The 13,602-nt window shown below is 37.3% G+C and overlaps 1 protein-coding gene across 1 annotated transcript in view; it reads left to right on the top strand.

Annotated features, from left to right (window-relative positions):
• The window catches only part of ldlrad4a (low density lipoprotein receptor class A domain containing 4a), a 105,745-nt gene that overhangs the window by 59,706 nt on the left and 32,437 nt on the right, over positions 1–13,602 (top strand). The window contains exon 3 of the mRNA XM_065293122.2: positions 2,457–2,594. Within this exon, the coding sequence (XP_065149194.1) occupies positions 2,457–2,594 (138 nt within the window). The remainder of the gene's footprint in view (positions 1–2,456; positions 2,595–13,602) is intronic.

Genomic DNA, 13,602 nt, shown 5'->3' with positions numbered 1-13,602 from the left:
ATTGGGACCAAATCTTTCAAACATGGTAAAGAGCGTCACATTTCTGGCTGAAGTCAGTACGTTCAGGCCAAGCACAACGTACAAATTAGCTGGCCAATCAGGGACAAAAAGCTTTTCAGATCGATGAGTTTTGTACAAAATCAATGCGTTTGAGGAAAGCAGTATATCTGAAGTTACAAAAATGTACGGTATGTGGAAAATAATGTTTTTTTTAAACCATGCGAACACATTGTATTATACCAAATACATAAATAATGTTGTTGTTTTTAGCAATGAAATACAGTAGGTGCACTTTAACTCATTTTATGTATAAAAGGAGTGTAGATTCACTCTTTTTCTTGACGCATTGAATTCTGACGATTCATATGCATCGATCTTAAAACGTGATTTAAAAAAAAATCGTAAATCGATTGTTTTTGTTAATCATTTAAAGAATCAAATGATTCGCGATTTAATAAAGTAGGATAACATATTTAGTAAAGAACAAATATGTGACCCTGGACCACGAAAACCAGTCATACGGGTCAATTTTAAAATTGAGATTTATGCTAAATAAATAAGCTTTCTATTGATTTATAGTTTGTTGGGATATAACAATATTTGCTCAAGATACATGAGGGTATGAGAATGAGGGTGCAAAAAATCTAAATATTGAGAAAATCGCCTTTAAAGTTGTCCAAATGAAGTCCTTAGCAATACATATTACAACACATAACTTTTTAAATATATTTACGCTAGGAAATTTACTAAATATTTTCATAGAACATAATATTTACTTTAATTTTTGCCATAAAAATGACCCATACAATGTATTTTTGGCTATTGCTACAAATATACCGGTGTCACTTATAACTGGTTTTGTGGTCCAGGGTCACATTATGTGTGCCCAGCGTGTTCAACAAAACAATTTTAAGGGATTTGTTGGTCACCACTTTTTTGACTATACATCAGGGCTCTGAACCAGATTTTTTCCCAATTGTTTTGTTCCGGACAGAAACAGTATTTTAGCGTTTTCGGTTCAACCCTAAAATTGACGTTCCTGAACAAAAAAATAAAGTTCCCGAACTGGTTGATATGTCTGTGGGACATTCGAATAAGTAGGCTGATCATAAGAACATTCAACATAAAATTATTAGTCTACATGATTTTCCTAAAGTCTCTATCTTGTCATCAAATATTAAAAAAGGCTACATTATGTAAGCGGCATAACTGTAATTCTGACATGCCTACATTTGATGAGGGCACTTAAACACAGACGGAGGACGAATTCCAAACGGCGCTTCAGGAAGAAGATGCAGTATAAACAGTCCCTCCACATAAAGTGAAAATGATGTTGTTTTCAGGGCTATATTCGCCAGATGTATTTGAAACACCTGCAAATTATCAACTTTCACCCTATTTAAATTTGCGTATTAATCCGCAAATCGCAAGCGACCCGAACCATGGGTCGTGATCTGTACGGATCACGGATCAACTGCAATCCGTTACACCACTAATTAGTATTAAAAAACAAACGTCTTGAGATACTTGTTAGCCTACAATACTTACCTCTTATGATTGAGCATTAGAGACTTGGGCTTGAGTAGGCTACTTGCTGCTGGCAAGCTTCTAATTTCTCCGATGAGTCAACGACGACCGGAAGTAAACTTTACCGAATACTGCACAGAAATCTTGTCAAAGAACGAAAAAAAAAAATAACGGTATTAACCGGTTACCATTATTTTCAACAAACTATTCTGTTCCGGAATATATATATTATGTGAAAACAAAAAAACAGGTTTTGTTTCTGTTCCTTGCAAAACAAAAGAGTTTCTGTTTTTTTGTTTTCATTCCGTGAACCGCGGTTCAAAGCCTTGCTATACATTAAGGCCAATAGAGTTCATAATTAAAGAATTGAATCAAATTGAATATGAGTTTTCAAATTTTTTTATAATAATAATAATTTCTAGTTACCCTCCTGTTTATTATTGTAAAGCTGTTTTGAAGTAATCTGTAATTTGTATACATAAAGGTGATGATTTTACTTGACCTGATGCCACTGTGATCTGTATCTGTAAACAGTTTTACAGTCAATACCAAAGAAAGAAATTCATGATTCAGAAAACAATGCATATTAAACGGATGCCAGCCAATCAATTTGGAGCTTGCTATTTTAGCACCGTGTGCAATATCCACGAGACAGTCTGCGAACAGTCAGCGGGTGTGTCGTCTGAGGCCGAGCCTAATTTAAGAATAACTCTTTGCACGGTTTTGAAATATTTGTTGATCCAAACGCTCCACCCAAAGTCGTAATTGTTATTTTTCCTGCACGTGGTGCATTGCAGCAACCTGTGTCTGATTAATTGTCCAATCTGTCTGGTATGTAACGCCTCAAGTCTTATCACAGTGATGTCTTTGTCATAACAATCCCATCCATGTACTCTTAAAGACTCATATCTCTTTCTATCTGACTACAGAGTGCAAGTTCCGCTGCACCAATGGCAGATGTTTGAAACTTCTCTCGCTGATTTGTAATCATCTGAATGAATGTGGAGACAACAGTGATGAGGAACACTGTCCCGCTGCTGTACCTCCTCCTCCAGACACCATCCAGTGTAAGTGTCTTAACACCACACATACCTCTGTGGCTGCTGATATGGTATCAGTGTTGGGGAAGTTATTCTGAATGTGTTAAAGAGTTCCAGGAACAAAACTTGAGGAGTCATTGAAATGAATCAGTGAATCATTTTTCAAACAAGCTCATCAGACAAACCCACTCGCTGACTTTCCACTGCAATTTGAAAGTGGTATAGTGTGTTGTTTCCATTGATGTATAGTAAAGTAAGCCGTGAGAGACAGTTTGTTACATCGATTTGACCACATTTAGGCCAAAAACATAAGGTGCTACTCAAACTTGAATGCAAATTCTCAGCCAATGCTTTGCAAAGCTGGCAGTCCTGTTGTAGATGTGTATTTCATATAGTGGAGGCTACTACAGGACACAAATTGTACCCACTGTGTTGATTGTATCTTAAAATGGTTTACATCATTCGAATCACAAGAATTTCAGCACCAAAGATACAGGACATGTTTAGCTTTTTATTTTTGAGTTGTAGTATTTGATAAAGTTTTCTGTCAAATAATGCAGTGTCCCTCCCACGGTACATTGTATTTTTTTAAAGTTTTATTTGCCACTTATACAGAATTCATACACCAACTGTTTTACTATGGCTTCGACCATGACTAGATTTCAGAGTTTGACCTATCAGATTTATAATAGTTTTAGGGCTTTTTCATTACTTTATGTTTAAAGCTTTCTCCTTATTCTTGGAAGTTACTCTACATCTCTTTACTGTAATTGGCTTTGTCTGCATCAGTTATGCCTAGGGTGTTGTTGAACTTTGAAGGTTGCATTTTTTGGTAATTCTCCATTTTTTAGCAGTCTGTGTGTGTTTGTGTGTGTGTGTTTGTTTAAAGGCATGGTATCTGATTTGATCCAGAAAATTTTTTAGTTATGCTGGTTAAAATTCTGTTAAAATCCTGTGTGTTTAAATGTATTTGTATAAATATACACTGTCAGAAATAAAGGTACAAAACTGTACCTTTTCTTTCACTGGGGCTGTACCCTAAGTTTTCGTTTGGTACCTTTACATGAATAAAAAACAGAATACAATTTTGGTTAGATTACCGTACCTTTAGGACTTACATTGTTAGAAAAAGTCTAAATATGTACCCTAGCTGTCAGTGGGGCAGCACCCTTTAAGAAGGTAATTGTATGGACCATTAGATATGTAAACATTTAGTACCAATATGTACCTTTGAAATACTAATATGTATGTTTGAGGTACTAATAAGCTCTCTTTGGTCCCAGTATTTACCTCTGAGGTACTAAAATAAAATCCTTAAGTGCAAAGCTGTACTTTTTGAAAGGGTACAGCCCCAGTGACAGAAAAGGTACAGTTTTGTACCTTTATTTCTGAGAGTGTATGTAGGGCTTTGACGAAAACTGTTTGCACGTCCAACATTACACAAAAGGAAATGTTTCTGCGCATTTGAATCTTGTGATTCTGTTCGCATTATTCGCTTCAAAATGAATAACTTGCCTCATCATTACTCCATTCCTTCTAAACTGACACTGTAATTGTAAATCAAGACCGCGTGCGGCATCCGGAAGTGCTTGTGCAGCTTTACGCACAGTGCATAAACATTATCGATCACTTATCGAACGGTCATTATTGTTTTAAAATTATATCAGTAAATTTATCGTTAAAGAAATGTCGGCCAGCACTAAATATAAATATATGTCATCTGTGAAAAGCATAAGACCAAAAAATGTTCTACAAATCATTGAACTCGGACCGAATGCAATAATTGGATGCATGCGATTTTTTGCTCCTCTTCTGTGAACGTGTTTTGCATGCCACTGCGCACCCTGTTCACACAGACATCATACGTCATCAGCATGTTCAAATCCCCTCTGTAAACAGAGCCAAACAAACTTTCCTGCTGAATTGACAACCTGCACAGGATATTTATGTTTTCGAAATGACAAGCAAACTACTACGTCTACACAAACGAAAACGTACTGTATCTAACTTCGATACAGTTGTTTATGTTGGTTATTTTGGTAATGTTATTTACTTCGTACTGCAACGTTTTCTCACCAGTGAATGAGACACGAGTGGGATTCTGGTCTGTGCGTGTTCATGTGGCTTTATATGGCGATTTGAATGGAGGGTGGGATCGTGACTTCAATGCTAGTAGGCTAAAGTTGACATTTTTCAAAATCAGTAACACTGCCTTTAATAAGGTATTTTACTAAATACGTTTGTATGGTTTTTACAATGAATAAATGTGTGGATACATGTTTAAGTGAATCAACTCTTGCTGGACTTCCCTAATCTTAAAAGTGCAGTTATTGTTTAAACTTCAGAGCACTGTAAACTATTTCTTGCAACTCCTGCGAGATTCACATTTGTGTGCGTGGACCACAAAACCAGTTATACGGGTAAATTTGTTTAAATTGACATTACCTGAAAACTATAAATAAGCTTTCTATTGATGTAGGATACGACAATATTTGGCAGAGATACAGCTTTTTAAAAATCTGGAATCTGAGGGTGCAAAAATCCAAATTTTTCACATTTAAAGGAACAGTATGTAAGAAATGTATAACAATTAATCACAAAATGACCCTGATATGTCACTAGATCTTTAGAAATCATTTTCATTTCAAATATCACTCACAACAGTGGTCTGGCCAGGATATTGTCATTTAAAAAGTTTAGTTTCAGCCCTCAACTGATGTTTATGTTGTCATGTTGTATTGGCCACCAGTTGTGTGGTTGCAAAATCAGTTTTAGCCACAATCCTACAAACTGTTCCTTTAAAGCAACACTAAAGAGTTTTTGCTCTTTGCTCCCCCTACAGGTTGAAAGCGGAATTGTCCTTTAGCACCGTTGTAAATAATTTAGCCTACTGCAGCAAAGCTGGCTCTGATTGGATTGTAACTTGATGTAAAGCAAGTTTTTGTAGTTTTCACTCGAACTACAGGACCGCGACCAGATGGTTGGAAACTTCTTTAGTGCGGTTTAGGCCGATAGAGGGCTGCAAATGAATGTGAAAGTGCCGTCACCCTGTTTCGAGTGGATGAACAACTGAAACTTTTTTGGAAACGTTATTTTAAGGTAAAAAAAAACTCTTCGGTATTGGTTTTGTGGTCCAGGGTCACATTTGCTTTGGGGTCCAGGGAAGGAAGATGTAGCAAGGTAACACAAGGTTAGCATGTAATAACAAGTACATTTTTCATTAAAGAAATCTAATTTTATAATCAATATTCAAATCAACATTGAATTCATATTCAAACTCTGGCTATGGTGCACTATGTTTGCTAGTGCACAATGTAACAATGTAGCAGCAGTTGTCAGTTACGTCCTAGTTGGATTATGAAGTCAGTGGACATGTGGACTGAATTTGATTTCCCATCCAATAACCAGCTCCAACTCCCAGCACCATTTCTGTAAAAAAGGCATAACAGATGCTTGATCGTGTGAAAAGGTGGAAGATGACTTACAAGGGCCTTTTTTGGCACAACGTTCACAAAATTTTCAACCACCAAGACAACATTTTTAACAACTCCGCTTTTATGGGTTATATGTTTCCTTCCTTATTCTGTTACTTCCCCTTCTCTTTCTCTTGGTTTGTCTCCAGATCGAGTTGGGAACGTTTGGTTTTGTGTACTTTATTTAACATGCATTTTCTTTCTATTTTTCCCTGCTGCCTGCCGAACAAGGGCCACTTTTTACTGATGGCACAGGTCCAAGCTCTGCACTTAAAATATTTAGCAGTCTGGGCCGCATGTTAATGAAAGCGTCTGCGGCTGGCTGCTATTTTAGAGACACCTGTGTGCACCGTGATTGAATTTTCAGGAGTGCTGATTTCGCGTCGAGAAAAAGACAAGAGAGCGAGAGAGACGCAGAGGAGTTAAAACGAGAGACGTACAGACGAGAGACGGGGGGAGGGTGGACGAGGCAAAAATATTTCAATTCTAATGGTCACGGCCGTAGCGTAGCGGTGTCTCAGACAGATGGATCATGAATATGGTCTAGACGCTGTGTGTCTGGGTGAGTCAGGGGGGCTCTGTATATGAGAGAGGGGTCTTCGCACCACCCAACCCCCATGACACACACACATATATTCACACAGTGAATGGAGACACTGAAAGCATTACAAATAAATATTTGTTATTATATGCTCATTACACAGACATGTTAAATAGGCTGATCTCTACATCATAGAGGTCTTTATTGGATAATAAAGAAAAAGGTGGGAGTAGGTAGCGTTAAATTGATGTTAAACATGGATTGAAAAATAACTGCTTGAGCAAACCCTGAAAACTATTTAATGAAAATTGTATTAAATTGAATCTTAAAGGGATAGTTCACCCCAAAATGAAAAAATTGTCATTATTTACTCAACCTCTAGTTGCTCCAAACCAAATTTCTTTGTTCTGCTTAACACAAAGAAGATACTTTGAGTAAAAACTTTTTTGGAGCACCATTGATTTTCATAGTATTTTTCTTTCCTATTATAGAAGTCAATGTTTCTAATAGATATCCCTTTAATACCACAGGCCCTGTGTCACCTACTATTGGCATTTGTATGCATGCATTGTCATACCTGTCAACCTACGTTTTAGATTTATGTATTCAAAAGCTGCTTAAAGTTAGACTTCAGTTAGACCTTCCACCAAGAGAAAGCACGTTGTTGGACACTTGAACATTTGAGTTTGCTTGCTTCATTCGCGTGTGAAAGCCGCGCATTAAATATTAGTCATTCAAGACATTCACGCAGAACTTCGCGTCATGGGAGGGGCTTCTGCGACTCCGCTGAGACTCCGCTCGCTTCCTGTAATCATATCACTACAACAGCAAGGTCCTGATTGGTTAACGAGGCGCGGAAATCCGGCCAAGTTCAGATTTTTCAATTTGCGCTTTCCCCATTGCAACACTCATTTGCGCGGAACGCGCCATCCACGCCGCGCGTTCCGCACCATTCGCCCCGAAGGATGCCTAATCGCATCTTTGCATTGACTTAACATGTGAATCACTCGCGCTTGCTGTCTCTACCACGTCAGGTGTGAACCCTGCATTAGAATGAGACGTTTTTATATACATACATGAACGTCGCTGTCATGTTTCTACAGTAGCCCTAAACGGACAATCTGCTCTATAGAGTCCGTTTTGTCACTATGATGTCTCAGATGATGACGTGTCTGTCTTCTCCATGCGGTACGAAAGGGAGGGGTGAGCTGTGACGTTATTTGCAATTCACAGTCTCACCACTAGATGTCACGAAAAATCTACACAACTGACCTTTTATGTTTACAAATTTATAGATTGTATGACCCTTCTGTTGTCTTAATGTAAATCTGCTGTTATGACTATTACGGTTATGACTATTTTCCTATAGCTCAAATGGTAGAGCATTGCATTAGCAGCTCAAAAGGTTGTGGGTTTGATTCCCAGGAAGCACAAATACTGCCGAAATTGTATATCTTATAAAAAACTGTAGGTCGCTTTGGATAAAAGCTTTTGTTAAATGCTTAAACGTAAAAATTTAGTTTAAAGGAGACATATCATAAAAAAACATTTTTTACATGTTTAAGTGCTATAATTGGGTCCCAGTGCTTCTATCAACCTAGAAAATGTGAAAAAGATCAACCCAGTAACTTAGTTTTGGTAAACCATTCTCTGCAAGCATGTGAAAAAATAGGTAATTGATATTTGGCTCCCCTTGTGATGTCAGAAGGGGACTGTCCCTTAATCTGCACTATCCAACAATGACACTGCCATTTAGTGCAGAGATCAGATCATTTGCATTTAAAAGAACACACCCAAAAACGACACATTTATGCTCACACTCACAAAATGACAATTTTAACAAGCTGTAATAAATTATCTATATGATATTTTGAGCTAAAACTTCACATACCCACTCTGTGGAACCCCAAAGATTTATTTCACATCTTAAAAAAGCTTTGTGAAATGTCTCCTTTAAACTAAAAACTCTTCCTGTGTAGGTGAACATTACAATCATTTATGTTATGAGGCCTTTGACACCTGACATGAAATCATAGGGTCATCATGAAGAATTCATTGCTGATATGCAATCATATCTGGGCTCATACTGTACACACGCTTACAAATCTTTCACATGCTTTGCTTTATCTGACCTGAATAAACAGGAGTGGTTGTCCTCATTACCTCAGAGTTCTCAGTCTCTTAGTCTAGACATTCTGAGTAAACACACAGACACGCTTACATGACAGGAAGAACTCATGTTATATATAAAACGAACGAGATAAACAGTTATACCAGTGCCTCATTGACTAATGGAAGACATACTGTACGCCAAAGATCTCAATGTGTGTATGTACGAGAAAAGCCTTTAGATAGTCACAACTGCTTAGACATCTTAATATATCCAAGTCCTTTCTCCTGCTTTGCAGTGACCTTACTTCAAAGCTCATGAGATGAGAGAAAAGATTGAGATGGAGTTTTGGGTCAAGCTATACATTTTTTTATCAGTATGTTGATTTGAACACATCACTTTTTGCACTGCTAACACAATGCTCAACCATTGAGCTATACATATGAGCATTGTACTTATATTTATAATTGTGCTTGGATCAAATACTGAGTGTGCATCCACGTATGCTTCTACAGCTATTATTACCAACATGCTTTGCACAATGCAAAAACCATGGTTAAAATAACTGTAACAACTGGAATGGCTGTTTGCTTTGATCAATGAATGGCAACAGAAGCCAGTATAGTTCAATAAATTGTTACATTTATTATTACACAGTCAGAAAAATTGGTCAAAATTTGTACCCCAGTGTCATTGGGGCTGTCCCCTTTAAAAAGTACAACTTGCACCTAAAGAGTTGATAATAGTAGGGGAGAGCGGGGCATAACCTAACGCTTTTTGGTTTTGGCTCAATCATAAAAAAAAATTTGGGGTTTGATTAATTATATTTTTACACAAGCTACACACACATCTCTGCTACTAATGAACATTTGAAGTTTGTTTCTAGTACTTACCGTTCTAGACAATTAAACCAAACGTGACAGAAGTGCAAACATTACCATAGGTGGGGTTAGTTGTAACACTTGCTAAAATTAAGTTTGCAGGCAAATATTTCTTCAATACTATTTTGTCTAGATACTTGAAGTGGATTTTGTTTATATATCTGCCTATAATAGACAGGTATTTACACTATTCATCCCTCATCTAATCGTAGTTCAATTACAAATGAATAAAAATGTTAGCACAATTATGACAATTTTTTTTTTATATGTGACCCAGTTTGTAAAAACCATACTACAGTCTCAAAATCAAATTCTGAGATAATGAGCATTAAAATCTGATTTTAGCCATTCATTTCATTATGATTTCAATCTTTGACATGACCTTATTCAATCAATATTAAAGATATTAACAAAATACACGATTTTTGATAACACAGGAACATTTATTTTGTTGGCAGCCAGCAATCATTCGTGTGTAGCCTATTTAAAACAATGGCAAGAATTACGCTAACATTAGCGGTTCTCATATCATAAGTGCTGAGGGGTTAGTTGTAACACAGCGTTACAATTAACCCCGCTGGGTCAAAATATTTTCAAGCCCACCAAAAAAGTTGCTAAGAGCTGCAGACATATTTCGAAACAATGCTATGTTTTAGTCAACAAGACACTGATTAATATGACATAGCATTGGATTTGATATCTTACACACACTACTCAAAGAAAAACTTACTTACATGCCACCAAAACACTCGTTCATCAATAACTCTATGAAAAAACATTATACCTTTCCATAAATTTGCGCGAGAGTGTCTTTTGGTAGCGTGAAAACAATATTTTGAAAAAGAACTCGCTCAACCCTGTGCAACAATGTAAACGGTCCATGTTACAACTACCCCTGTGTTCATTTGGGCCCCCGCGCACAGATGGGATACATATTTTAACAATTTTTTCTAATAGTAAATAATTAGAATATGCTTTTCTTTATGGAGAACAAGAAGCCAAGCCGCTATTTGTTGGTGAACTATCTGAAGCATACTGTAAATATAAAATATGTGGTCGTGTGTGTAGCATTTTCGAACATGACTCATTCGAAAACTGTTCAGGGATTTATATGTGTGTTGTACATTATTTGTGTATACTGGTGCTTATGTCTTAAAGGGATAGTTTACTTTAAAATGAAAATTCTGTCATCATTTACTCATCCTCATGTTGTTCTGAACCTGTATGAATTTCTGTTTTTCTGATGAACACAAAATAAAATATTTTGAGAAATGATGGTAAACGCACAGCAGATAGTAATCATTGACTTCCATAGTACACTCTCAGAAATAAAGGTACAAAACTGTACCTTTTCTGTCACTGGGGCTGTACCCTTTCAAAAAGAACAGCTTTGCACCTAAGGATTTCATTTTAGTACCTCAGAGGTACATGCTGGGACCAAAAAGAGCTTATTAGTACCTAAAAAATACATATTAGTATCTCAAAGGTACATATTGGTACTAAATGTTTACACATCTGTACCTAATGTTCTATACAATTACTTTTTTAAAGGGTGCTGCCCCACTGACAGCTAGGGTACATATTTTGACTTTTTTCTAACAATGTAGGTCCTAAAGGTACGGTAATCTGCCCAAAATTGTATTCTGTTTTTTTTTCATGTTAAGGTACCAAACGGAAACTTAGGGTACAGCCCCAGTGACAGAAAAGGTACAGTTTTGTACCTTTATTTCTGACAGTGTAGGAATAAAAAAAATATGATGGAATTGAATGGGTACGTTCAACTGTAAACCATCATTTATCAAAATATTTTCTTCATTATTTATCACAATACTTCCAACATATTCTTTTCCTACTATGGAAGTCAATGGTCACTACATTTACATTTACATTTAGTCATTTAGCAGATGTTTTTGTCCAAAGCGACTTACAAGTGAGATAAAAAATTGAAGCAATTATGGCAACACAAGAACAGCAATACATAAGTGCACTGGAAATAGTCTCATCAAGTCCATCACAATATACATAGCCAAGGGTATGTTAGTAATTTTTTTTTTAATAGATAAAGAGGAAGGTAAATAGAGAAAGAGATGAAGAGAAAGGTAACTAAAGAAAGATAGTAAGTCTGTAATTAGGAAGTGAGGTAATGGCGGAAGAGATGGGTTTTTAGCCGAGTCTTAAAGACAGCTACAGTGTCAGAAGATCGTGTCACGACCGGCAGATCATTCCACAGTTGTGGAACAGTTCCTGAGAAGGTAAGCGCTAATGTTTTCTTCCCTTTTTGAGATGGTACCACAAGCCGTCGCTCGTTGGCAGAGCGCAGTGATCGAGAGGCTATAAGGCTCTATAAGTAAGCGAAGGTAAGGGGGTGCTGACCCAGTGGTGGTTTTAAAGGCCAGGAGCAGAGCCTTAAATTTGTGATGGTCGAGAAACCTAGCTGAATGGAAAGGTTGTGCTGAATCTTTGGTTCAGATGATATGACAAGCAGTTCGGTCTTCGCAAGGTTAAGCTGGAGATGGTGATCCTTCATCCAGAGTGAGATGTCCCTCAGGTATGCCGAGATGCGGGCAGAAACCGTGGGATCATCCGGGTGGAACGACAAGTGGAGTTGAATTTCGTCTGCATAGCAGTGGTAGGAAAAGCCATGTTTTCTAATGACAGAGCCCAGGGATGTCATGTATATCGAAAAGAGCAGCGGTCTAAGCACAGAGCCTTGAGGCACCCCGGTATCAAGACATTGGGGGTTAGGAGATGTCACCTCTCCAGGATACCGGAAATGACCTATCTGAGAGGTACAACTTGAACCATAGAAGCCCTGTGTCACTATCTGCTGTGTGTTTACCATCATTTCTCAAAATATCTTCTTTTGTGTTCATCTAAAAAAGGAAATTCATACAGATTTAAAACAACATGAGGATGAGTAAATGATGACAGCATTTTCATTTTAAAGTGAACTATCCCTTTAAATGTCTGGTGCTAAATGTGCTTACCTCACTTCCAGATTCATATGACTGATCTGTTATTTTAGAAATGACATTAATCTGTTGCATGTTAAAAGTGGAACTATTTTAACAAGACATCTTAAAATCTGTGACGTTTATAAAGTGCTGCAAATAAACCGAGATGCACTGTAAAAAGAAATCTTGTTGCATTTACATTTTTATCTTTAGTAGTCATCTAGGATTTCAAGTGAGTGATGAGCTAAGTCAACTTTATTTTCTAAGTTACAGCAACTTATCTAGTCAATACAGTTAAAATGATTTATACATTGTGTGCCGCAATGACATCTGTCTAGTGGATGTGTTCGAAGAGCAACAATTGAAAAACAGCACAGCCCCTTAGTTTGGAAGTATAAAGGAAACATCTATGGCCACCAATTTGATTGTCCACCAATTTGAAGATGTATGATCCGGTGGTCTTTACTGTATTTTTCCACAGGGAACTTTAGGAGGTGAAAACACAAAAGAAAAAAATCTGTGGGATGTAATTGGAGCGTATTGAAAAGCACGGTGGTTATATTCAGCCGTTTCTGTCTGTCTGCCATGCACAAACAAACACGACATCCTGACCTGTGCTGCCTGAAGAGAGGATTTTCAGTTTTCAAAAGAATAATTCAAGAATGCATAGGTGGATTTAAGACAAACACAATACCGTCAGCATTATGAAATCTGTCTTTGTGCTTTTAAAATGCCTCTCTGTATTTTCTGAATGCAGCAAGAGGTTGTGAAATGCTAACAGTGTGCTTTAGTTACCGTCGCTGGCCTTCAAGATGTCGATCTGCTGTTTGTCAGTCCAGTGGAGTCGGCCCTTAAATATTTTTGTGCTCGCTCCCTCCCTCTGGCAGTTGTGCGCAGAGAGTATTCATATGTTCAGGTCTCTCTCTCTCTCTGCAGCAATCTCCAAAACAGACAGGGACTCTGCATCAGCAACAAGCAACAGGGGGGGAGAAGACTGCAGATTTCTGATTTTAAAGCTAGATTCTGCCCGATGACACTGATTTTATATTAAGCCTCACGATTTATTTGTAAACCGA

This window comes from Paramisgurnus dabryanus, chromosome 19, assembly GCF_030506205.2.
Source record: "Paramisgurnus dabryanus chromosome 19, PD_genome_1.1, whole genome shotgun sequence".
NCBI lineage: Eukaryota > Metazoa > Chordata > Actinopteri > Cypriniformes > Cobitidae > Paramisgurnus > Paramisgurnus dabryanus.
This window is presented reverse-complemented; position numbering and strand designations above follow the sequence as displayed.